This window comes from Gossypium hirsutum, chromosome A03 (genome assembly GCF_007990345.1).
Source record: "Gossypium hirsutum isolate 1008001.06 chromosome A03, Gossypium_hirsutum_v2.1, whole genome shotgun sequence".
Classification (NCBI taxonomy): Eukaryota; Viridiplantae; Streptophyta; class Magnoliopsida; order Malvales; family Malvaceae; genus Gossypium; species Gossypium hirsutum.
This window is the reverse complement of record NC_053426.1, coordinates 9619563-9646001: the sequence shown is the minus strand read 5'-3', so window position 1 is coordinate 9646001 and position 26439 is coordinate 9619563. Positions and strand designations below refer to the sequence as shown.

At 33.2% G+C, this 26439-nt stretch overlaps 4 protein-coding genes across 4 annotated transcripts; 3 read left to right on the top strand and 1 right to left on the bottom strand.

Moving 5' to 3' along the window:
* Window positions 1–4224: 4224 nt before the first annotated feature.
* Window positions 4225–6520, top strand: LOC107950244 (pentatricopeptide repeat-containing protein At3g46790, chloroplastic). Its single transcript, XM_041108033.1, has one exon. The coding sequence runs from the start codon at window positions 4321–4323 to the stop codon at window positions 6274–6276; it is 1956 nt and encodes a 651-aa protein (XP_040963967.1). The 5' UTR covers window positions 4225–4320; the 3' UTR covers window positions 6277–6520.
* Window positions 6521–8210: 1690 nt separating this feature from the next.
* On the bottom strand, window positions 8211–12409 carry LOC107950245 (autophagy-related protein 23). Its single transcript, XM_016885058.2, has 15 exons — window positions 12115–12409; window positions 11884–11971; window positions 11751–11797; window positions 11266–11355; window positions 11109–11162; window positions 10773–10850; window positions 10616–10684; window positions 10387–10542; window positions 10177–10303; window positions 9874–9914; window positions 9423–9512; window positions 9220–9324; window positions 8935–9081; window positions 8659–8768; window positions 8211–8570 (listed from the first exon to the last, which is right to left on the bottom strand). The coding sequence occupies exons 1-15, from the start codon at window positions 12148–12150 to the stop codon at window positions 8498–8500; spliced, it is 1311 nt and encodes a 436-aa protein (XP_016740547.1). The 5' UTR covers window positions 12151–12409; the 3' UTR covers window positions 8211–8497.
* A 6675-nt stretch (window positions 12410–19084) lies between these two features.
* Window positions 19085–20714, top strand: LOC107950247 (eukaryotic translation initiation factor 3 subunit G). The gene is made up of 2 exons (XM_016885059.2): window positions 19085–19554; window positions 19990–20714. The coding sequence occupies exons 1-2, from the start codon at window positions 19200–19202 to the stop codon at window positions 20523–20525; spliced, it is 891 nt and encodes a 296-aa protein (XP_016740548.1). The 5' UTR covers window positions 19085–19199; the 3' UTR covers window positions 20526–20714.
* An 890-nt stretch (window positions 20715–21604) lies between these two features.
* On the top strand, window positions 21605–25253 carry LOC107950248 (methylsterol monooxygenase 2-2). Its single transcript, XM_016885060.2, has 7 exons — window positions 21605–21914; window positions 22859–22996; window positions 23162–23307; window positions 23472–23591; window positions 23702–23914; window positions 24025–24105; window positions 24923–25253. Exons 1-7 carry the CDS (start codon window positions 21885–21887, stop codon window positions 25002–25004), a joined length of 810 nt encoding a protein of 269 aa, XP_016740549.1. The 5' UTR covers window positions 21605–21884; the 3' UTR covers window positions 25005–25253.
* The last annotated feature ends 1186 nt before the right edge of the window (window positions 25254–26439 follow it).

Genomic DNA, 26439 nt, shown 5'->3' with positions numbered 1-26439 from the left:
ATATTCAAGCTATCCACCCGTGTCATAGTCACTAAATTATTTATATCTGAAGCTACGAAATTCCAAATTAAGATCCGCTAATTTTTCCTAAAACTAGATTCACATATATTCTTACCATAAAATTTTCATAATTTTTGGTTGGGCCAATTAATACAATTTATTCATTGAAGTCTCCCCTATTCTGCTGTCTGATAGTTTCGACCCTTCTTCACTAAAAATTAATTATCTCCTAGTACAGGATTCGAATGATGTTCTCATTTGTTTCTATTGAAAATAGACTCATTAAGGATTCTAAACATATAAATTTTCACCCCTAATTATTTTTATCTAATTTTTTATGATTTTACAAAGTCAAAACAGAGGAACCCGAAATCATTCTGACCTTGTCTCACAAAATTTATCATATCTCATGATTTACAATTCCATTGATTCTATAAGAAACTAGACTCAATAAGCTTTAATTTCATATTTTATTCATCCTCTAATTCCATTTCTAAAATTTTTGGTGATTTTTCAAAGTTAGACTACTGCTGCTGTCCAAAACAGTTTTAGTGCAAAATGTTGATTTCCATTTTGCCCCAAATTTCACAATTCATACAACTCAGTCCTTACTCAATTAACCCCTCAATTAAGATAATTTTCTCAATTAATACTTTTCCTAGACATTATAAGTTATTTCATAACTATTGAAATTCATAATTTCTACATAAAACTCTAACTTCAAACTCTTTTACAATTAGGTCCCAAACATTCACTTTCTATTCAATTATTTCAATAAAATCAGCATATAAACAATTTAAAGCTCTAATTCCATGCCAAATAATCATATAATTCCAAAAAATATTCATAGAAACTTTCAATTTCTTTCACAGAATCAAAAACTAATGAATTTAACAAGTGGACCTAGTTGTAAAAGTCACAAAAACACAAAAAAAAATTCAAGAAATAATCAAGAATTGAACTTACTTGAAGTAAAAATATGAAAAACCAGCTTAAGGGAACTCTTTCATGGTGTTTTTGCTGATGAGAATGCAGAAAAATAAAGAGAAATCTAGATAATTCCACTTTAGTCCTAGCTTTATTAAGTAAATTTTGCAATTTTCTAATTTTACCCTTAATTCGCCTTATTTTCTTGCTGATTTCATGCCCTTGCCGTCCAGCCCAAATAGACCTTGGGTCTATTTCCTTTTAAACCCTTTATCTTTTATCAACTAAGCTATTTAATCATTCCCCACAATTTTGCATTTGATACAATTTAGTCCTTTTTGTTCAATTAACTATCAGAACTTTAAAATTTCTTCATGAAACCTTAATATTAACATATTAACACTCCATAGATATTTTATAAAAATATTTATGGCTCGATTTAAAATTTCTGAGGTCTCGATACCTCGTTCTCGATTCTAATTATTTTAATATTTATTTTTAGTACACTATTCACTATTTTAAAATTTTTCCTAACTTCACATTTAACTTATACTCACTAAATTAATAATATTTCCTACTCATTTGTCGGATTTAGTGATCTCGAATCACTGTTCCGACACCACTGAAAATTAGGCTGTTGCATGTAAAGTAAGCTATAAGTCCTGTGTTAGAGGGAATAAATTGAAATAAATTTGAAATTAGGGTTTTATGGTGAACATTAGATAGTTAAGTTGAATTTGGTAGAAAATTGAGTAGAAATAAGGTATGAATTGAGATAGAAAAGTAAGTAAATTTAGTTAGGATCAAATTGAAATTAAGGTAGAAGTTGAATAGAAATTCAATTATTTAATATAAATTAGTGTTGTATTAATAGTATAAATTATTTTAATTTATGTAGCTAGCAAAGAACCAGAGGCATCGACACAGAAGAGAAAAGAGAAGATTATCGAAGAGTAAACTTGAGAAAATCACGGTTTGTATTACTATAATAGTATAAATTATTTTAAAAAACGTTTTTTAAACTAGATTTTTCCAACAAGAATATGTCAAGGTTCTTAGGTTATTTGCACTCTTGGGATGTTCCAAAGAGTTTGACTTGGTGGATCAGATATAAAAATAGTTAAAGAGGCTTTCCTCTTTACCTTTTCCTATAACACTAAGTGCTTCTCCCTTCTTTCTGAAATATAGTGAGCTCTTCTTCACTATTTACCATCACTATTACCAACAAAAACTCTTCATCATCCCATATTAACCATTAATTCCATTGTAACTAAAATTTATTCCATTATTCCTATTTATTACCAATTTTTAACTCTCATTTTGAGACATTATAAATAGGAGCCTTTCACAACTGGTGAAAAGACTTTAAGGACTTTAGAATTCTAGATCTCAAAGTCCTCTCTAAGGTTCTCTTAACTTATTTTCTTTGCTTAGCCTTATAGTCAATCACATTTCCTTTTCTCCACCTTACCAATCACAACCTGTCACTGCGTTTAGTGTTTTCGAATTTGCTTCAGTCTTCCTCTTCGCCTTCTTCTAGTACATCTTGTTCACTTGTTTGCAACGTTTCCATTCTCCATCAAAAGAACCATTTGTAGAGTCAACTTTTCCATTCAACATCATTAGAAATGTGGATATTCCCTTCATGATGAAGTCTACTCCACCAGAGATAGTTAATTGGACATCCACAAAGTATATGATCAATGTTTTCCTCATGATTGTTACAGAAAGAGCATGAAAGATCCACCACCGTACCTTGACCAGATAGGATTGGTGGAGAGAATGCTAATATTGCATTTCCACATAAAGATTTTCAACTTGGAAGAAAGGGGAGAGAAGAGATAAATCTTCCAAATGGTTGACCAAAGAAGCCTGCTGTTTTCACAAGCAAATGGTCTCTTTTCATCCGCAAAATCGTAACAACTAGAAAGAATGGAGACTTCATTCTTTGATCTAGACTAACAAATTGATCCCAATCGAATGCATGACTTAGTGAAAGAGTGCTCAAGAATCGATTTAGGACCTCAATGGGAAGTTTGATGAAGAGCTGGGTGACAACTTTTGTTCCTATCTTCTTTAACTTGTCGGAAAGTTTTCTCATCCTCACATGGTATAATTGGTCCTAAAATAATATGCCTAGGTGCACCAAGTTCAAACCAATTATCAATCCAGATTCTAATAGTTTAACCATATTTAACGACCCAAAGTAAGCCTTTGAAAGAGTTTGTTTATCTGTCTAAGACCACTCCAAGTGACAGAGACACTTCATTGCATGATGTGTTGGGTCCGCTTTGGGTATATTTAGAGATAAGAGTTTAAGCTTAGAGTTTGTTATTCTCGTGAAAAAGTCTTTACATAAGTTCTAGTAAGAGTACCCAGTTAAGAGGTTTAAATATCTTTATCTCGAGGCTAGTGTTTATTTTATCTTATTTATCCATATTATAATTATTAATACATATTTTATTATTTTATATCTAAAAATTATAAAATATGTTTCTTTATTATTGAATTTTTTATTGTTCATGCATATATTTCATGAAAGAGTTTATTTATTTATTTATTGAAAGAACTTGAAAGAGTTTATTAACTCTAAACAAAGGAATACAAACACATATAAATTAAAATCAACAAACACAAAGCACAATTTTAAAATTTTTATGGAATACAAATCAAACATACAAAAGCTTTAAAATGAACAAATAAATATCAATATTGTAAGAATTATATCGTTGTTTAAACTGATCAGATCATCGATTTTCGATTCGACTGTTTAACCACAAATTCAACCATTACAAAATAAAAATATCGAATAATTTTTAAAAGAAAATAACAATAATAATAAAAAATAATAATAGAAATATAAACATTATTTTATAATTTATAACAACAAAATTAAATATTTAAACTAGCTAAAATATAGTTCAGATTATTTTTAAATTTATTAAATAAATTTTTTTATCGATTTATTAATTTTATATTAATTAAATTGATTAAATCATTAATTCTCGATTCAACGTATAATTTGAAAAATACTTATATGGTAAATAAAGAGGAGCTGACAATGGCAAAACCCCTCCTCCTATGTGTATCGTCTTTAAAATTGTTTGTGCATGAGGAATAGTAAAAAAAATTATTTATTTTAGCTTTCAAATATTTATAATTTGATTTTTATTTCATCCCGAACCTAATTTAAAATTCATATTTTAGAAAAACCAGCATGAATGGGATATTATGTCACGTGATACCCACGTGATACAATGGAGAAAAATCTAAGCCTTAAAAATGGTACAAGACCCTTGAATTTGTGCAACAAAAAATCAAATGTGAGAGAGAGAGATCAGTCTTCAAAAGAAAAAGGTTAACAAAATAGAAGACCGTGGGATTTGAGTACTGATGTGGGCGTTTCACACTCCCCAGCCAACGCAACCACCATCACTGTTCAACCCACGTCGTACGCCACCAAAGCTCCCTTCTTCTTCTCTCACCTTAAACCCCTCCATCTCTAATTCAACACCCAACCACAATCAACTTATCCAATCCTTATGCAAGCAAGGCGACCTTAAACAAGCTTTCAAGCTTCTTTCCCGAGAACCCAACCCTTCTCAAAGGACTTACGAGGTCCTTATCCTCTCATGCGCCGACCAAAACTCCCTTTCCCTCGCTCAATCCCTTCATTCCCATATTTCCGAAAATGGGTTCGACCAAGATCCTTTCTTGGTTACCAAACTTATATCTATGTACGCTGTTTTGGATTCTCTGGACGATGCTCGCAAGGTGTTCGATAAAACGCGTAAGAGAACGATTTTTGTTTGGAATGCGCTTTTTCGAGCGCTTACTTTGGCTGGTTTTGGGGAAGAAGTTTTGGGTTTGTATAGAAAGATGAATAGGATTGGACTTCCGTCGGATAGATTTACTTATACTTATGTGCTGAAAGCTTGTGTTGCTTCTGAATGTATGGTTTCGCTTTTAAATAAAGGGAAAGAGATTCATGCTCATATTTTAAGACATGGGTTGGAAGGGTATGTTCATATTATGACTACTTTGGTGGATATGTATGCAAGGTTCGGTTGCGTTGCGCATGCGAGTTTTGTTTTTGAGAAGATGCCTGTGAGGAATGTGGTTTCTTGGAGTGCGATGATGGCCTGTTATGCGAAAAATGGGAAGCCATTTGAGGCATTGGAGCTTTTTAGGGAAATGATGATTGAGACTCGGGATTCGGCTCCGAATTCGGTTACTATGGTTAGTGTTCTTCAAGCTTGTGCAGCTCTGTCGGCTTTGGAGCAAGGGAAGTTGGTTCATGCTTATATCCTTAGGAGAGGGCTTGATTCGGTTTTGCCCGTAATCAGTGCTCTTATTACAATGTATGCTCGATGTGGTGAGCTGGAATTAGGACAACGGATATTCGACCGAATGGAGAAAAGGGATGTTGTGTCATGGAATTCGTTGATTTCGAGTTACGGTCTTCATGGATATGGGAAGAAAGCAATGCAAATTTTCGAGGAGATGATTCATCAAGGTGTTTCCCCAAGTCCTATAACTTTTGTCAGTGTTTTAGGAGCATGCAGCCATGCTGGTCTTGTTGAAGAAGGGAAAAAGTTGTTTGATTCGATGTGTAAAGAACACGGAATACATCCTAGCGTTGAGCACTATGCTTGTATGGTCGATCTTCTCGGTCGTGCCAATAGGTTAGAGGAGGCAGCTAAGATTATAGATGAAATGCGGATTGAACCCGGGGCCAAGGTTTGGGGTTCACTTCTTGGCTCATGTAGGATTCATTGTAATGTAGAGCTAGCAGAGAGAGCTAGCCATAGGCTATTTCAACTTGAACCCCATAGTGCTGGGAACTATGTACTCCTAGCTGATATTTATGCAGAAGCTGAGATGTGGGATGATGTAAAGCGAGTGAGGAAGCTACTCGAAACTCGCTCGCTGCAAAAAGTTGCGGGAAGAAGTTGGATTGAAGTGAGAAGGAAAATGTACTCATTCGTCTCCGTTGACGAGCCCAACCCTCAGATCGAACTGATCCAATCATTGTTGATTAAACTGGCCGCTGAGATGAAGGAGAAGGGATACTCACCACAAACGAAAGTCGTGCTGTATGATCTCGATGAAAGCGAAAAGGAACGGATCCTATTGGGTCACAGCGAGAAACTAGCGGTCGCATTCGGGCTGATCAACACGAAAAAAGGGGAAACCATTAGGATAACAAAGAATTTGAGGCTGTGTGAAGACTGCCACTCGTTTACAAAATTCATTTCCAAGTTTACAAACAAAGAGATTCTGGTTCGTGATGTGAATCGGTTTCACCATTTCCAGAATGGGGTTTGTTCATGTGGGGATTATTGGTAGTAGAACTGTTTGTGGGGTGGGCTTCGCTTTTAGGTTCGCTTGAAATTAGAGAGGATTTAAGGTAAAATATTAGGCTCAAAAAATAGGTTGGATAAAAAAATTAGACCCGTTTAAAACATAGGTCGAGCTCAAACTTAAATATTCAAGACCTAAACTTGGTTCGGCTTGGCTCATTTTTAAGTTTATAATATTTTATATTATGTAATTTATAACACATAGAAATAATAATTTTACATTAAATATATAATACTGCTCTTCTGTAAATTTTTTTTTTGGTGAAAAAGACAAATGAAACATATTAAACAGTCATAATATGAAAGTAATTACTGCTATCTTGTCTGGAATTTTTGCAAACACTTGCAAAGCTGAATTTTTCTTTGAAGTCATTTTTGCAAGACTATCTGTAACTTGATTTCTCTCTTTGGTGATATACTTGATTTTTTATTACTCCATAGTTTGTAAGATTATATCGATTCTTCTAATCAAGGCCGAAATTAATTTAGTCGTATGGATGTGTTGAAGAGCTTTGACCACCTTCAAATTGTCAATGTGAATGGTAACTTTTTTGCATCCCTCCTTTTGAACAAAGTTTAGGCCATCTAAGATTTTCCATAATTTAGCATAAAAAACTGAACAAAAATGCAAATATCGATTATATCTAGCGATCCATTGCCCATCTTACTTGTACACCACCCCTCCATCAGCAGCCCATCCTGCATCCAACTTAACAACGCTATCAGTAAATAAATGAAACTAAGTACCTGTTAGATCATAAATGCAATCAAACTTGCGCTGTCCGAAAGGATCTTGTTTGAGTGTTCTAAAGTATTATTTAACCCATTTTATCAGACTTGATGGTTTCAGCACTCTTATAAATATTAAAATAATGTTAAAATAATTGTGTAAAAATTTTCAATAAACAAAAAAAAATATTTAATTAAAATAATATAAATATTTTTTAAATATTTTAAAAATAATGTGTAGAACTAAAATGAGCTTAGATTAGTTTTTACAAATATGGTAAGTTTAAATAAAATTTTAGATCCATATTTCAGGTCAAACCGAATTTGATCAAACATAAAATATGTTAATATCATATTTAGATTCAATTTAGTCCAGCTCATGAATTAGTAGTAATAACTATTTTCTCTTTTATTTATTTTTAAGTTTTGGAAAACAAGTCATAAAAACAACAGAGAGAACATAGAGATATGTACAGCAGACCAGTAACCAAGTTTTGTTGGCTTCTCATGGTTGTGTTTTTTCTCCCATAATTTAATACAGCAGACCAGTAACCAAGTTATGTCGATTTTCTTGGTCGAGTAAGAGGCGGATGATTTGATTAATTTATTTAAAAAAAATTTGGAATTTAATGAAATTTTTAAAAATTTTAAAGGTTTAATTAAAATTATAAAAAATTCCAATGAGAAATTTCAAAAACTTTGAAGGCTAATAAAAATTTTAAAGGATTTAATGAAAATTTTTAAAAACTAGTCCTTTTATCTTTCGATATTTAATGATTTTAGCTTAGTTGATGAAACTTGTCTTTCATGTTCAAAATTGAATGGGAGGTGGAATCAATTGAATCTATAATTTTCCATTTAATCTGAATATTCAATCATCTTATAAATTTAATGAACAGAAAATTCAGCTAATAAATATAAAATAATAAAAAAATAAGGAAAATAAGGACATATATTTAAAAAAATCAAAAGAAAAAACAATATATTTACAAAAAAAAAAGGGAAAGAAGGCTATATTTACAACAACAAAAAAAAAATCGAAGTTCAATGAAAAACTAAATTTTTTTGTTAATGAAATCTAAAAGTAATAAAAATTAATTAATTGATTTTTGTTTTTTCTTTTTATCAATTTTGACCAGTTTACTAATTTTTCAATTCAATTTATACAATAAAACCTCAAAACAGCACATATGATTAAACTGTGGGATTGACTAATTTTTGATGAAATCAACCAATCCAGTCTAGATTTTTACAACCTCGCTCATGAAGAAATATCTCTGTGAAATACATTTTTCCTGTAATTCTTCTTTTGTTGTTCGAATTACACTTAAAAGAAGCAGTACAAACACTACCTGTCTCGTAAAAATAATGAATGGCTCATGCCAAACCAAAAAGACTGCCTGCAGAAATTCAATCCTCTGCCCAAGAATCGGCTTCGAAAACAAATTACACCAAAAGAAACTATGCTATTGCATTCACTAGATGGTAATCGAGCCATCTTGCTTCATTTTGATGAGACTGCTTTCGATGTTTCGGAGAACTGGTTTGTAGCTGTGGCATTTCAAATGAAGTTTAGCATCTAAAATCTTGTCAGATATGAGTTCAGAAGTCGTTAGGAAGAGGAAAGGAAATATCTTACAGGCGAGCAAGACTGTTATATGCTAGCGTCGCTTGTTGGAGACGCGCTGAAAGCTGCATTACTTCAGCTGATAGTGAATCTACTCTGCTCTGTTCTTGCACAAGTTGTCCCTAGAAAACGAATATATAGCACACAATCAGATAATGTATTATTATTATTTGAAGGCCAGAAGGCTGTTGGAAGGGGGAAAAAATCATGTAATTGACCTAAGGTTCAACATGGAGTTCTAAAGTATGCAATACATGTCATAAGGTTTTCCCTCCGGAACAAACTAACCTTGAGGGAGAGAATTTCAGTTGTATTTCCCTGTGAACCAGTTTGAATAGCCCCAGAACCGTTTTTGGATAGCAAACTAGCCTGCTCTGTTCTCAAGTTATCTAGAATTCTACGAAGCTCTTCATTTTGCTTAAGACAGTCTTTAACCTGCAAATACTCGATGACTCGTTTATCAATCAAATAACACATATTGAAAACTAGAATAGTAAAGATTTATGTTGTTCATAGAAAAGTTCATGAAAACGGTTTGCATAAATCGCACAGACTACATCAACTGATTTGTACCTGATTCTCCCACTGCTTTGCTGTGTTCGTTGCCTCTTGATAAGAAGATGAGAGATTAGAATTTTCCTCAAAAAGCCTTTCTATCTCCGAAGATTGGTTATCAATCTGTCAATGCAAAAAGAGACTTTGCCTTAACATGGAAACTGCAATTTAAGTTTCCAACGCACATGGCATAACTATAAGGACTTGAGGAAAGGTTCTACCTCCATTAGAAGTTTTTGTCTGCTGTTTTCAAGTCTCTCCACTGCTACTGCCATATCATGTAGCTGTTTCTCAAGTTTTTCTTTTTCTTCCTGTAAAATACAGAAAAGGTTACCTTAGATGAAGCATAAGCCTCTTTCAAAATGAATCCACTATCAGTACATTAAATGATGAAACAACTATATGTTGTTTAGAAGCTGAATAGCAGTAGATAAACAAGATGAAATGAGGTGGTAGGAACTTGGAGGAAAATATTTTTCAAACCATGGAAACAACAAAAAGAGAAGAATTCTCCCATTTGGGTAGAAAGGGGAGTATGAATGTGTCTGCATTAAGTTATCATAACACTTTGGCACTACAAGATGCATGCCAAAGTTATTTATCATGACAAATCAAGGATATAAAATTCTTCTGAACAAATTAATCCTCAATAACTTAAAGGCACTATCTTACCACTGAAAATTCCTTGCGCGTTCCTTTCTCAGAGGCTACTTCTGCATTGCAGAAAACAGGAGTCATGGAAATAGTACATCAAGGTTACTTATGTTTGATGGGAACTTAATATTCATGTGTTATAAAATAAAATATAGGTTTCAAATGGGGAAAACGAATGGAAAGGAGATTTTTATCCTTGATTTTAATTTTATGAAGTTACAGGCCTAAACATGTACAGTCGTGGACACATGTTATTTTAAAACATCACTGGTGACACTCACAGTTTGTCCATGAAAACCCTTTTGAGTAAACAGTAATTACCTGAACTCCTTTTGGACATAGCAGTAAGTCTTTCTTCCAGTTCCTGCTTTTCTGATTTCAGGGCAGAAACCCGAGCTTGCTCCTCTGCTAATTGCTGTCGCTCTTGTTGCCTCAACGATGACTCTTGCTGTAATTCAGAAACTACCATGAGAGATCCACATAGGAACACTTCAAAAGGGAAAAAGAAAAACAAACTAAGCTCATTGCAACCTGTAATTCAGACTTCAATCTAGCCAACTCATTTTCTAATGCTTGTAGTTGATCTGGTGAACTCCCCATGGCATTTATTCCACTAAATGAATTGCTCATCAATTGTTGCTGCATTGAGTTGAGTTCAGCCCTCAAGGCTGCAGCATCTTCCTCAGCCTAAAGAAAGACAAACAGATAAGCTAAAAGCTAAGTCGTCTTCTTGCATCAAGAGTAGAAACTGCTCACTCACTCTGTATTGCTCATCTTCTGCCTCTTTCAGGCGTTTCTTGAGCATGCGAAGTTGGGCTGAGAGGTCCTCCTATACTAAAACAACAGACTGTAAGCAAATCATAAAATGAACAAGTTAGAGAACCCATATAACAAAAAATGCAAAAACAAGCCCATACCCGCGCAACAACAGCAGCATCTTTCTCCATAGCAACATCTTTCAGAGCCTTTCTTAGAGATGGTACAGTATTCTGTTCCTGTAAATCAATAGAGTTTGAATATAAATAAGTATACCTGAGTGAAAGCATCACTATTCAAAAGTTTAAACCATACCATATTTACAGTCCTGAATTTGAATTAGAGTAGAAAGAAAGCAAACCAAACAACAGGGAAGAAACTTGTAAACAAAGATCACTGTCTGACAAACTTGTCCACTTATACCCGATAAAAGAGTAAATTTGCAAAAGATATAACCAGGAACCCATGGTATAAAAGATTGAGGTGCCTCAACTCACCAGATCATTAAACCGTGTTTGCAGTGTTTCATGCTCGGCTTCCTTAGCTTGAAGCTGAATCAGGAAAATAACAACAAATTCACATATTGCAGGTTCTGATGGCTTAGTTTAGCTCAAACTCCAAGGATAAGATCTAAAAGCAAAATGATTATAGTACCTCCACAGATAACATCTGGTTACTTTCTTCTAGTTCTGCATTTTTCTTCTGCAAGTCCTTTAGTTGAGATACTAAACCACTAATGTCCACCTGCATTGCCAATTTAACAGCATGAGAATGATATATTCATCACACCAATATCATGCTAACAATGTGTATAATTTTAAATATTTTGTGTGTACTGAATGACTTTGATTTTTCCAAAAAGCTCCTTATTTCAAAGCCACAAATTAAACCAGAACTTCCATCAAACTGTGCATAAGAATTTAAACCTAAACTTCCATGAGACAGAAAAACTAGTACTAAAATTACACCACGTGAAAAATAAAAGTAAAAACATAATTTTTTTTTCCATCACTATTTAAGCATCCAAACAGACAATTAAGGATAAAATAAAAACTAAGGAGATTTCATAGAATTGTTTTCAGCCAATAATTCAAAAAATTCATCATTAATTTTTTAAAAAAAATAATGACAGAAAATACCTCAGAGAGTCGATTTTCGCTTTCTGATTTCTTCATGCCTTGAACATCTGCAAGCATAAAAAATAAAATGCACAAATTAGAATTTTTTTTTAAATTTGGCGGAAAAATCGAATAAAAAATGGTAAAGGGAGACCAATAGGGATTGGAGCTTTGGTGAGATCCGATCCGGAAGAAGCTTTGCTGATTCTTTCGGCGGCTCTCTTTTGACGAATCTCCTCCAGCTATTCAAAATCATCACAGAAACAATCACTCAAAAATTAAAATAAATAAATGAATGTAATCAAAACTTGGAGTCAAATTAGAAGAAAATTCGATGAAAAGGAAAAAAAAGCAAAATCAAAATCTTGGAAGAAATTACTCTTACCGTCCGTCGACCGAGGGAAGCATGGTGAGCGTTCATCGTTAAAAGAAAAGAAAAGAAAAGAAAAGAAAGAATCACAATAAAATGTTCTTCTTCCCTTCTATTTATTTTCCTTTGAATGCAGGGAATTATATATATCTGGACGGGGGTTTTAACGGTTCTTCAATCTTTTGGGACTCAATTTGCTGATCTTCGCCAAAATATGTATTTTTAACTTCAATTGGTTTGATTCAAATGGTTGTTCTTAATTTTACTTGTTTTTACTGTTTCATATGAAATATGTTTTTCTTTTTTCCGGAGTAATTGTGTTACGCTGAAATTTAATATTTAATATTATACTTTAATTTAGGCATAATGTGAAATTAAGCCCTCAATGTTTATATCTTTTATCTATTTGGTCCTTTGTTAACTAAATTTTGTTTTTAACCTTTTAAAAAAAAAGTCGAATTTGACCATGAGATTTCAAAAAGAGTTAAATTGTTGGTTTTTTAAAGTAAATACAGATTAAAATGTCACATTTTGAAACATGGTAATTTGGACTAATTTTTTTGAATTTTTATGAACTTTTTATTTCTTTAGATTTTTATTTTTTTAATATTTTTATAAATTTTAAAATATTTGTTAACATAGCATGTAAGACAAATTATGTCATGTCATTATTAAGTAAACGTATACTATCACACTGGTTGTCAATTCAACATTGTAAAAATATTAATGTTTTAGTTAGAATTTCAGTTTAAAAAAAAGAAAAGCAATTTGATTTTTTTTTAAAATGTTAAAAGTCAAATTTAACTAAAAAGATATGTCCAAATTTACCAATGTATTTCCCTATTTGTTTTGTGGTTACGCCACCAAAATTTATTAATAATGCTTTCTAACGTACGACATAATGTATTCAGAAGTAAGAAACAATTCATAGCATAAATTGGTATTGATTGTAAAATGGATTTAACAAAGATCTCTTTACCTCCTGCGGAGAGATAATGCAAATTCCAACTATCAATACATTTCTAAGAACCTTTCCTTAAATCCCATAAATGCCTCTTTTTTCTTCCAATCCAAAACTGTTGGCAATCCTAGGTACTTTTCCGGGTTTGACAAAATTTGAACTTCCAATATATCCTCTATTTGAGCTTTCATTCTGCTATTGACGTTACTACTGAAATAGGCCAACGATTTGTCAAAGTTAATTACTTGTCCTGAGAATCTTTCATATTCTATTAACAAATCTTTCATCGCCCTTACTCCCTCTTCATTTGCCTCCTCGAATAAAGCACTATCATTTCCAAAAAAACAGATGTGTCATCGTTAAATCCTTCCTCCCCACTCTTTCTCCTCTAATACTACCCTCCCGCCTGGCCAAACAAAGAAGACATGAAAGCCCTTCAGAACAAATAAAAAAAAATATGGGCTTAAAGGATCCCCCTGTCTTAGTCCCCGAAAAGGTGAAAACTGGTTCCCTTGTTTCCAATTCAATATGACGGAATAAGAGACTGTTGTCACACACTTTATTACCATATCGATCCATTGTGAGTGTAAACCCATACATTTGATAACCTTGGCCACGAAACCCTACTCTACCCTATCATAAGCCTTACTCATGTCCAATTTTAAAGCAAAGGAACCTTTATTTGTGGAATGCTTCTTTTTAAATGTGTGCAAAAACTCATAGGCAATTAAAAAATTATCAAAAATCTATTTTCCTGGAATAAAAACCCTTTGAGTTTCATCAATGCATACATCCAAAACTTTCCTAAACATATTTGCAATAACCTTGGCAATAATTTGGTAGATGACGTTGCATAGATTAATTAGGCGAAATTGTGACATCGGTACCGGATTTGTGACATTCGAGATAAGAACTATATTGGTTTTATTAATGTCCTCTACCTCCCTTACTTTGTTCAACACCTGAATATAGAACTAGGTGATATCCTTCCCCACAATGTGTCAATATTTCTGCTACAATAATGCTTGAAAACCATCCATACCTAAAGCTTTTAAAGGCGCTATGCTTTTAACTGCTTCCCACACCTTTTCTTCTGTAAAGGCCACAGACAACTCCTCATTCATACCATCCAATATGCTAGGGGTTATGCCTAACAGCATGTGATCACTATCAATAATTGATGGAGCAGTAAACAACTCTTTAAAATACTTAGCAGCAACCTCAGTAATATCAATTTCTTCTGTTACCCATCTTCCAACTTTTTTCATATAAGCACTTGAAAACATTTTTTCTCTTACGATTTGATGTGAATTTGTGGAAAAAAGTTATATTACGATCACCAAACTTTAATCAATTAACCATATCCCTTTGTTCCCAAAACAGTTCTTCTTTGTCAGTCTCAATGTTTAAAGCAAGTTTAACTTCTAACAACTCTATCAAATTATCCTCATTAGGATCAATAAATGATAACTTCTCTAACCTCAAACTCAACTTCTTTGTTTTCTGCTTTCTATCCTTTTGCCTCTTCTTTCGCCTATTTATTCAATTCCTTCCCTAACTCTTCCAACCTTTCTGGCACATCCAAACGAGACGATTCCTATAGATCTATAATGCACTTGTTACATGAATTCTCAAAAATCCAATCCGCATTAAATCTAAACTGAAAATTACTCATTCCTCTTTGCACACCATGTTTACCCATAATATCTACTAGTAAAGGACAATTATAAAAAAAAGTATGCATTAGGTGTTTCATAGAATAGTGGAAAAAGTTCCCACCAATCCAAAGTTGCCACTCCCCTATCTAACCATTCACGTTTATTATTTTCTGGAATCTTTCCTCTTTCCCAAGTATGCCATTAGCCAGAAAACCCTAAATCACTCAGTTCGCAATCTTTCAAAACACCTTAGAACTTCTGCATCCTCCTCTCATTTAGCATCTGACCTAATCATTTCTCGAACGAATACAATATTTCATTGAATCCACCCATTATCAACCACGAAAATGAGTTATTATTTCCATATTATCTCAGTAGATGCTAGGATTCTTCGTTTTCTCTCTCATTCAGCTATCCGTAAAACCTCGTAAATCTTTATTTTGGCGACCCCTCACTCTCTTTAATTTCAACATCAATGTGCGAATGTGAAAAATTTCTCAATTATATCGAACAACCACTAACCCATCCCACCGGTAAACCTCCTCTAGAACCCTCCGCAGTGACTTCAATTCCACTAGCAAACCCATACCTCTCATGAACCCTTCTCATCATTCTCACACTTAGTTTCGTCTCCATAAGAAACAAAACTTGGGGCTTTATTTGTCTCAACTTATTCTTGAGACACCTCACAGCCCGTGAATGACCCAACCCATAGACATTTCAACTTAAAATTTTTATTACCCCCAGTCCGCCGACTTGCTAGCGGCCGCCGATCTATTGATAAAAGAAAATTTATTTTCTAACACCATAGGATTAAAAACACTTGAATCTCTCTCTTTGGTATGTTGCCTTTTCTTACCATTCATTGATTCTAACGGGTTATCCTCCAAGTACGATCCTATCTCTATCGGCCCTTCTGTACCTAACCCTCCACCATTATGCTCATATTAAGGATTATTCTTACCAATAGGGTTATATCCTCTCGCCTTAGTCCTCCTACCCCTCTCATTAAACCTTCCATTCAGATTTCCCTTAGAAATTTCCTCTCTCAACCACTTGCTCACTACTGCCGCTCCTCTCCTAGGCGCCGCCCTGAGAGAAATATCTCATCCAAAATCCACAACCTGTGTGCCCAATGTTACCCAAATAAGATAGAAATTCTCACTGTGCCCCAACCTACCACATAGAAAGCATAACAACGTTATTTTTTCATACTTAAAAAGGGCATAAACCGAACGATCCTGGTCCAATACAATTTGATTTTTCCTTTTCAATCGGAGCTGGACGTCTAGCCTTACTCGAATTCTCATAAATCTATTAACACCCCCTTGCAATCAAAGAAGCATCATATTCTAGGAAAAATGTAACAACCCGATTTTTCAATAGTGTCAGAAATAGTAGTTTCGAGGAAGCCAAATTCGGCGAGTAAGTTCGTAAATGAGTCAAATATGGTTTTAAAAAGGTTTTTGATTTGGTAATTTATGTTTTATAACGATTTATTAGGTCAAGTGGTTTTAGAAAGTGAGGTATCGGGACCTCATTTCTATAAATCGAGTCGTAAATATTTTTATAAAAATTTACGGATTATCATTAAGGTGGCATTAAAGTTTCGTTGAAAAATTTTAATGTTTCGATGGTTAATTAATTAAAAAGGACTAAATTGTAAAAGATGTAAAATTTAGTCACTATTTGCTTTCAGTGATTAAATGGTTTATTGAATAAGGAAAAGAGACTTAGTTGAAAATTAGACCATTATTAAAAATAATGGATAAAGGTGGACATTAAACGGTGAATTTTAATATTATAACAAATGTTAAATTAGTAATTTAATAATTAAAAGAAAAGTAAAACAAATAAACTGTGGCATCATTTTCTTTAACCTTTGTTTTCCCACCGAAATTGTTAAAGAAGGAAGTCATAGCTAGGGCTTAGTATTTAGCCAACTTTGGTTTGATGATTTGATCAAGATCCCGTAGATACTCATGGAAAAGGAAAAATAACAAAATAGTCCCTGAACTTCTGCAATTACTACAATTCAGTCTAGGTAAGTTCGTATGGTTAAAATTTAACTTTGTATAAATTGATGATTGGTATTATGCATATATTCTATTGTTGGAAATTATTTGATTTATTATAGTTAGTTTGGTAAGATTTTTGTTTATCTCGTCGAAATTACTAAGCTTCATTAAGCTTACTTGTGTTGTTTAATGTCATTGTAGATTTTCAGAAGGTTGGACGATCGAAACGGCACTCAAGTCACACTATCCAGTTTATCTCAATAGTTTTTGAAATGTTAAATTCGGATTATATGGCATGTATAGGCTCTTGTGCTATTTTGGTTAATGTTTGGCTTATGTAAATGTTATGAATGAAATTTTGTGCAAATAACCAATTTGCAAAGGGTATGAGAATGAGGTATAGTTGTTATGCTAGTATGTGTGGCTTACATATATTTAATTTGTTGTGGTTATGGTAATTTTGTTAAGTATTTTGATTTGGTATTGCTTGAATGAGTTGATGAATTGAATTAATGTGTATTTTGTATTAAATTGTATATAATTGTGGTACCAATGAGGGTATATTGGTTAGGCACATATTAGGTTGGTTTTGATGTGTTTTTGACCCGATTAATGTCATTTTGATTTTGTATCTTGGTTAGCATTTGGGTTTCTTAAGGTCCAAACAATTTAATTATGTTTGTATTAGTGTATGATTTGAATGATTTACAATTTTGTTGTCCTGTAATACTCCATAACCCTATTCTAGTGACGGATACGGGTTAGGGGTGTTACAAAAGATCCAATAAAATTACCAAACTACTGTGCCATCTCTTCTAAAATAAAACCTAACAAAAGATTATAGATATGAACCCAAAAGATCAAATAGACCAGAGGTACCTGCATTGAATCCTCTCCTACCTCTAACTTATGAAAAATTAATAAATGTCAATTAAAAGTCCATGGCATACCATCACAAACCCGCTTCAGATCCACCTCACAAAAAATCTGAACAAAAACCTCTCATCACCAATTTCCGTAATGATCACCCCCTCAATGGAAGCCAGAGACCCACAAGAGTGTTTCGTAACGACAAAAAACTCACCATACTCTCTATAAGAACTGTTCACACTAAACAAAATCGAAAATCATCATCCACCACATCCACGTTACCTTGATTCTTCTTCCTCTAACAATAAATTCGCCAAATCTGCAACAGGAATTCCCCAAATCTGCCTCCCTGTTGCGTGCGAATAAGGTCTTGAAAGACAAAACCCTAAAATACTTTTAAAGAAAAAGAACGTGCCGAACTAGCAGGCTACAAATTTTTATTTCTTTTTAATCTCCATTATTTCCAACGCAATTTTTTATATTTACTTAAAATAGAAACAGAAAAATTAAAAACAAATTTGTAACTTGTAATATACTTAAATTTATATTAACTTCAATTATCTAATATGTTTATATTCACTCCTAAATAAAAATTAATAACAATAATTTTAACCCTATTGATATGATATTGAAATTAAATAAACATTTTGATTTATTAAACTTTTATAAGCCAAAGAGAAAATAAGATTAAATGATAAATTTAACCCTATTAACTCATATGAACCAAATAAGAGCTATGTATATATATAAAAAATATTACGTAGATATACAAATTATAACATACTAAAAGTCTATCACAATCCTATTTATTTTCTAGAAACAGAAAGTATATATTAATATAAATTAAAAAATCATTTATATCCCTATGTTTACTCTTATGTTTCTGTTAGGAATTGGTTTTATATAATATATATTATATTATATAGACATACAAATTTTAACTTAATAAAAATCTACTATAACCCTGTTTATTTACTAGAAACGGAATGTATATTTTAAAAAAAATTAAAAAATAATTTATACCCCTATTTACTTTTATGACTCCTTAAGAGTTAGATTTTATATAATATAGATTAAGTATAAAATTAAAATACTGAACTTTATTTGAAGTAAAAAAATAATTTTTATGAAATTTTATAACATTTTAATATGTAATTAAATTTCCATTAATTTTCATAAATAAATAATAACAAGAATATAATTGTTGTTTCATTTACAATAATTTTAGGGATTTATGGATTTTCTTCAAGCTCAAGGGTAAGTATATGTTCTTGAAATCATAGGGTGAGGGGTAAATGTTTTTTACCTGAAAGTAGTAACTAATTATGTTATTAATTTAAACAGATAAATATTATTATAGATATAGAGAGTAAATTATATCAAATTAAAGTAAAAATATTTAAATTTTAAATTTCAGGACCAAATAAATTTAAACTGTAGGTTATATAATAATAAAAACGGCATCGTTCTACTGAGCTCTTCATTGAACCGGCATTCTTTCGACCACCGCCTAATATTATTTACCTATTTTTTTACATTTCCCTCACACGCCGCGTAGCCGAAACCCTAAAATTTGATTTCTCTTTTTGGAAAATGATGGTGACCGGAGCGACCCAAAACCCGGCCCCGCCAACAAAGCTCCGATGGGGTGAATTAGACGAAGACGACGGCGAGGATTTGGATTTCTTGTTGCCGCCAAAGCAAGTAATCGGACCCGACGAGAACGGGATCAAGAAAGTGATAGAGTACAAGTTCAACGATGAGGGAAACAAGGTCAAAATTACGACGACGACCCGGGTCCGAAAACTCGCTAATGCCCGGCTCAGTAAACAGGCGGTGGAGCGAAGGTCTTGGCCCAAGTTTGGGGATGCTGTAAGGGAAGATGTTGGTAGCCGACTCACTATGGTTTCCACTGAAGAAATCCTCCTTGAACGACCTAGAGCTCCTGGTTCGTTTCTTTCTGGTTTTTTCTCTTAACCTTTTTTTCTTTTTTTTTTTGGGGGGGTGGTAGGTTACTGAATTTATGGGATTATAGCTTTTGGAAAATATGAAAATTTTCGGTTTTTAAAAATAAATTTATGGATGTTTGTTTTGTTAATTTTGGCACTGGTGAGTTGTATTTTAATTTAAGCCGACAACTTTTGCTTATTTTTGTGCATATATACACACATTTGTAATTACAGGAGTACAAAGAATCCTGGTAGCTTAGATATTCATTGTCGTCTTTGTGAATTGGTGAATCAAAAACTTAGCTTAATTTATGGAAGGTTTTGATGGGGAAAAAATTAGCATTTTAGTAGCTTAGAATTATTAGTGAACCTTACTTGTTGGGTGTAAATGGCCTTGGTTAATTTACAACAATTATTCTTGGAGCTGCCTACAGGTAGCAAAGCAGAAGAACCGAAGGCTGCCGGAGATTCCTTGGCTCAACTAGGAAAAGGAGGTGCTGTCCTTATGGTGTGTAGGACTTGTGGTAAGAAGGGTGATCACTGGACATCTCGGTGCCCATACAAGGACCTCGCTCTGCCGGCTGAGTCATTCGTCGATAAGCCTGCAGTACCTGAAACTGCAACTGCTGCTGCTGGATCAGGGAAGAATACTTATGTTCCTCCAGGTATGAGAGCCGGAGCTGATAGAAGCGGAACTGATATGAGACGCAGAAACGACGAGAACTCTGTCCGGGTCACTAATCTTTCGGAGGACACCCGGGAAGCTGACTTGCACGAGCTTTTCCGGCCATTTGGTGCAGTAAGTCGAGTTTATGTTGCCATTGACCAGAAGACTGGCATGAGTCGGGGTTTTGGTTTCGTTAATTTTGTGAACAAGGATGATGCCCAGAGAGCTATAAACAAACTCAATGGCTATGGTTATGATAATCTCATCCTGAGAGTTGAATGGGCTACACCAAGAACAAACTAGATTGTGTGTTTTAGTTTAGGGTTTATTACTTAAATAAAAGGTTTAGGCCACCTTTTAAATGCTTATATATATCTATCCATGGCTGATGAGATTTTGTCTTCTATTTAGTTGACTCTTAAATAGTATCTGACTTGTGTGTATTCTTCTTTGTCATATGTAATATGGGTAGCATTTAGTATTTTGCATTGATTTGGTTATTGCAGTTGGTTTTTCATTTCATCAGCTCACATTTACTTAAATACAAGTCTTGCTTTGCATCTTTGAACAATGAATGAGACCTTCCATGGCTGCTTATGGTTAATGAATAAGATGAAATATGTGGATAATCCGAAGAAAGTACATCTTGAACAACTTTTTTTTATATGAGAATAAAGTAGACTCTAATAATATTTTTTTCGCAAAATCTGAGTCTAAAACCTTGTTTAAGAGGCATTGACCCTTGGTAAAGCCTTATTCACGTGTACTCGAATTTTGAAAATTAAAAAATAAAGAGTAAATTCTAAATTGAAAAATAAAGAGTAAATTCTAAAAGTATAAAGAGTACATTAGAGAGTTTTATGTTTAATTTTTAAGAAGTTTTGGAAATTATGTTTTAATTTCACCAATTATTTGCAAAATTATTATTAGGGTACTTCAGTTAATCTGATTTTTTTTTTTCTTTCTGATAATTGGAGAAACGAGTAGAGTTTCTAGATATTGAACTTAAACTCTCATTTTATATAACATAATTGACAATAGCTGTTGGCCTGTTAGTCGAATTGTAAATTTAGAAATTAAATATTACTTTAAAATAAAATATAATTAAAACACATAAATCATGTATATATATAACGTATTAAGAAAAAACAAGGTTAATAAAATTGAAGAGTTTTTGATTGAACACTTAAATTTTAAATATATTAAAGTTAATAATTGAAGGATCATTTAAGAATCAAACTAATAGGAAAAGGCCAAAACCCACACACGTTCAAACTTGAAAAGAAAAGTGAAAAAACATTAAAAGGCAAAAGTGGAGAACCTAAGAAAAAACCTATTTTTTTTCCTTTTAAAATGTCAGTTCAAACTTGAAAACTTCTACCGTCCACATGTTAGAATTTCTTACACTGCAAAAGTAGTGATTTTGGAGTTTGTTTTCTTACTGTGTGATGAAATTACATGCATAAAAACAAGGGGCCCATGAATAGAGCCCAGATTCCTTTCGACAGTCTGTACTCATCTCGTGGTTTTTTTTTTGCTTCTCTCAATATTCACTCTCTGTCTCTTTACCCTCCATCTCTCTCTCCAAAAAGATTTTATTATTGTGAAAGCAACATTGTGGAGATCAATTAGCTTCTTCTTTTTTTTCACTTTCAAGCTCTCATGGCTGCCATTATTGAATCTGGGTGGCTGGTAAAGCTCTTTCTTTTTCCTTCTTTCTTGTTGCTTTTTCAGTTTTTTTATCCACTGCCCATTACTTGTTATGGATCTATCTTTGTTGGTTTTTTTTTTTTGGTTTTGTATGTAAAGATAGTTAAATCTCAAGTTTGGGTCGATTGGATTATTTATATTTTTGTTTGTTTTAGTTGTTTTTGGATGGTGACATCAAGGTACATTTGGATGGCTAATGGTGGATGTTGATCTTCGATTTTTACAAGGCAGTGTTTGATTGAATAATGCTCTTTGGTTTTCTTGTCTCTTACAATTTGAAATGCATTTTAAGTGTTGCAAATGATTATATAGCTACGAAATTGGAGATTGTTTTTAGTTTTGAATTCAGGTCACTGTTTCACTATGTGTATATATTTGTTGCTAGAATGGCTTCTTCATTAATTAGTTCATCTAGGATGTTACTTACAGTTCAAAACAAAATGTATGTTTACTTACAGTAACAAGTACCTGAGATTGAAATCTAGATTTGAGGACTTTGTTGTTAATGTTGAATATGTGTTTCTTGCAAGTGTTTCCTTTTATCCTATATCTCATTGGTCTCTAGCAAAGGACCTTAATGAAGCTTCGATTCATTTTCATCGATCCTTTCCCCTTTTTTCCAGGTAAAATGTAAATGTGTCTAATTGTGCTTATTGATTTCACTTCTGGATGCAATGTTTATTAATCTACATTGAGCAATAATGTGATCTTTTAAGCTCCGAAATAGTGGTTTATGTTCTAAGGTGTAAGAAATTCTTCCTGAAATCTTCTTTGTTCACCATGCAATATTGGATCACACATTTCAGTGACAGTGACCTTGTTCATTAGTTTGAACACTACCACTGATGTTTTTAAGCTTAGAACAGCAGTTTATGTCATCAGATATAATACATTCTCCCTGAAAATCTTCTTTGTTCGCCATGCAGTATCTGATCACGCATTTCAGTGACTTCCAACTAGCAAGTCTAGGAAGTTTCTTTCTTCACGAAAGTGTTTTCTTCTTATCCGGACTTCCATTTATATATCTGGAAAGAGCTGGATTGCTGAGCAAATACAAGATTCAGGTTAACTCCCTTCATTGCTGGTATTGTTATCAACCGTTTTTACTTTGTTGACATAAAATTTGTGGGGATGAATGCTGTTAATAACAAAAAATATCCTTTCTTTGTATTTTTTCTAGTGGAATTCATAATAAATCTGTTTCATTTGTAATTTATGTTTCTATATAGACGAAAAACAACAGCCTTGCTGCTCAGGAAAAATGTATCACCCGCCTGCTTCTGTATCACATTGGTGTCAACCTTCCGCTTATGATTGCATCTTATCCTTTCTTCAGATTCATGGGCATGAAGAGTAGTCTGCCATTTCCATCCTGGTATTTACAGGTTCTTTATGTGCTAGAGCTTTTTTCCCTTCCTTTTTACCATATTCAGACATAATACCTTCATTACTAGTCCTGAAGTATGTTCTCCATAGATATACCTGCATGAAATTAAATTCTTAGTTTCAGAGCTCTAACTAGCTGGATCTGGTTGGCAGGAAAGTGGTTCTGTCACAGATAATATTCTATTTCATCCTGGAGGATTTTGTGTTTTACTGGGGACATCGTTTTTTACATACAAAATGGCTGTACAAGCATGTGCACAGTGTTCATCATGAGTAAGTGTCAATGTTAGGTGCTTGTACTAGTTAAAACTATGAACAATAGTGTTCTCACTTGGATCTTTTGCATGTGCTTATTGGTTACTTGATATACATACACTGTACAGGTATGCTACTCCATTTGGACTGACATCCGAGTATGCTCACCCTGCCGAGATATTGTTCCTTGGCTTTGCAACAATAATTGGTCCAGCCATCACTGGCCCACATCTTATTACTCTCTGGTTATGGATGACTCTTAGAGTCCTAGAGACAGTTGAGGCACATTGTGGTTACCATTTTCCATGGAGCCTCTCAAACTTTCTACCTTTATATGGGGGGTGAGCTCCATGTTTGCTTGCTGCTTTGCTTCTTGAGTTTATACGCATGGTTAGATGTTTATCTTTTATCCTTTAGCTGTAAGTAATTGTTCGTATTTTCACTTTTTCAGTGCTGATTTTCATGACTATCATCATCGTTTGCTTTATACAAAATCTGGCAACTACTCATCTACATTTGTTTACATGGACTGGTGAGTTTTTCGGCATTTATTTTTTATTGAAGCACTGGCATATTTTCCATGGTTAGATTGTAGGTTATTGTGGTTTCTACTATTTCTTCCATTTGAGTAGTAGATGAATTTATATGAATCTTCTTAAACATTTCGATACTTTAAGCTTTGTCCATTTTATCAAAAATAGGCTTCCTTATGTACTGGATCTGCTTTTGCGGTTCAATTGCATCATCCCAAGTTCATATTTGTTATGAAATGTTGTCTTAGGTCTCTGCCTGAGGTTGTAACTTCAAAAGCTTCACTTTGTTCACTTCCAATATTTGCTTAGAAGAAAGTTTTGCAGAAAATATCTGCTTTCTCTTATGTTTATAATCAAACCTGTCAATTGGATGGGCTGGGTTAGCTTTAGGTTGAATGGGTTTTAAAATTTTCATATCATTTCAGATTCGGGTCATTTCAAGTTCAGGCCTTTTCTGGTTCGAGTTGTTTGGGTTTGCTAGTCATATTTTTTCGGGTCAAATCATCTCGGGTTCAGGTCATTTCAGTTTACTTGTTTGGTTCATCAAGGATTCAGGTCATTTTGGTTTTGGATCATTCCAAGTTCTGGCCATTAATATGGTGGACGGATTTGCCTGCCTAAAATTCTCTATGCACAATGCTGTCTGTAATTTTGATCAGCCGTTTATAAACTAATCATAGTTAATCATTCCGAATCTGTTTCATATGAACTCCAATTTGATTTTCACAATACAGTCATGGATATAAATCCCAGTTTGACCATTGATTAACCTTGAATACTGACCATGGGTGACCACCATGTTATATTCTCTTACAGGATATTCGGTACTGACAAGGGTTACAGAAAATTGAAAGCACTAAAGCGCGATGGAGTCGAAGAAGAAAGCAAGGAAACATAACCGAGAAGATGAGTTTTCGAAGGCTTTGACCAGCAGAAACACTGGTTCCTGATAAAATGTCATGTTGAGGAAGGGTTTTTCTCATTGTGAGCTTCTTCTGCATCTTGTGTGCAAATCCACCTCTTTTTTTGGTTGTTTAAATTGCTGTTTTATGTTTTGTAGCATCATAGGATTAAGATTTGTTTGAACATTTAGCGACCTGGTTATCTCTGTGTTCCTTGCATGAATGAAGTTGCTGTCTTATTTTTATTTTTAACTCTTTGTTTTTTTTAAAGAATATCCTTAATTCTCTTGTTATACTGGACTCTGGTGTTTTGCCAATTATGCATATACAGTGGCCATAAAATTTTGTCCCCCTTGTTTACTTACAGACTCTGCAGATATTGGACCCTGTTAAGGGGAAATCCTTTCAAAATAGTATTTAAATAAAGATAATTACAAGGTACAATGAAGTGGAGTTAAGTTCCACAAACAACATTAAGAAGTTGACATATGTTTTTAAATTATACTAAAAAATAAAAACTAATTAAAAGAGGACACTCGTTTGTGAAAATTTTTAGTTCACCACTTTCTAGTACATACACTCCTTTAAATAAAGAGTAATTATTATTAGAAAATTATTGAGTGTTTTAGATTCTACAAATGAGTTTAGTTTATTAGGTATGACAAGTGTATTGTAAGGTGTAGTAAAATAATTAAATATATAAATAAATGTGACATTTGTTATATCTTTAATTTGCTTATGACTTTATAAAAAGTGTATCAAATAATTACCTATTATTCTATTACCAGTCAGGAAATAAAAAAGAAAATCCACAAACAAGATAAGATAGGGTTGGAATATGGGAGCATTGTGTGAGCTACAGATGCTAGTCCTTTTCGCAGGATTAGAAGGAACTGTCAGATCGGCTGTTTACTATTTGCTGCGTTTCATATAAGGGCATAAAAAGCATTGTGTCACGGCTAGTCGATTGAATTAGATGAAAGGTATAAAACTGATTATGTAATGTAATGGTCTTAAGTCAATCATGAAAGGTATAATTACGTCATATCAAAATGCATTTATACACGGGCGTAACATCATGGATAATGTCATGCTGGGCAACAAGATCATATATGCAGTTCATCAAAAGAAGGGTTAGAGAATTTTGGGCATTTAAACTTGATATGTCTAAAGCATATAATCGCATTAGTTGGAATTTCCAGCTTAAAATTATGGGAATGATGGGATGCAGTGATCGATGGAGGCAAACTATACATTAGTATATAAGTGATATATTGTATTAGGTACTTATGAATGGGAGTCCTTTGGAATCAATAACACTAAAGAGCTCTTTTATCCCTTTAACTACTTAATTTCTCCCTTTAACTACTTAATTTCTCTTGTGTTAGAACATTCTATATTCTTAAAGCGGAGAATAATAAAAAAATTCAA

Excerpts from the sequence above, each read along its gene's own strand:
- LOC107950244 (XM_041108033.1), top strand. The coding sequence starts at position 4,321 with ATGTGGGCGTTTCACACTCCCCAGCCAACGCAACCACCATCACTGTTC.
- LOC107950245 (XM_016885058.2), bottom strand. The coding sequence starts at position 12,150 with ATGAACGCTCACCATGCTTCCCTCGGTCGACGGACG. Across the intron at positions 9,915-10,176 it reads TATGTCCAAAAGGAGTTCAG|AAGTAGCCTCTGAGAAAGGA; the intron begins GTAATTACTGTT and ends TCTGCAATGCAG. Across the intron at positions 8,571-8,658 it reads TATAACAGTCTTGCTCGCCT|CTACAAACCAGTTCTCCGAA; the intron begins GTAAGATATTTC and ends GAAATGCCACAG.
- LOC107950247 (XM_016885059.2), top strand. The coding sequence starts at position 19,200 with ATGATGGTGACCGGAGCGACCCAAAACCCGGCCCCGCCAACAAAGCTC. Across the intron at positions 19,555-19,989 it reads TGAACGACCTAGAGCTCCTG|GTAGCAAAGCAGAAGAACCG; the intron begins GTTCGTTTCTTT and ends AGCTGCCTACAG.
- LOC107950248 (XM_016885060.2), top strand. The coding sequence starts at position 21,885 with ATGGCTGCCATTATTGAATCTGGGTGGCTG. Across the intron at positions 21,915-22,858 it reads TTATTGAATCTGGGTGGCTG|TATCTGATCACGCATTTCAG; the intron begins GTAAAGCTCTTT and ends TTCGCCATGCAG. Across the intron at positions 23,915-24,024 it reads TTTCTACCTTTATATGGGGG|TGCTGATTTTCATGACTATC; the intron begins GTGAGCTCCATG and ends TCACTTTTTCAG.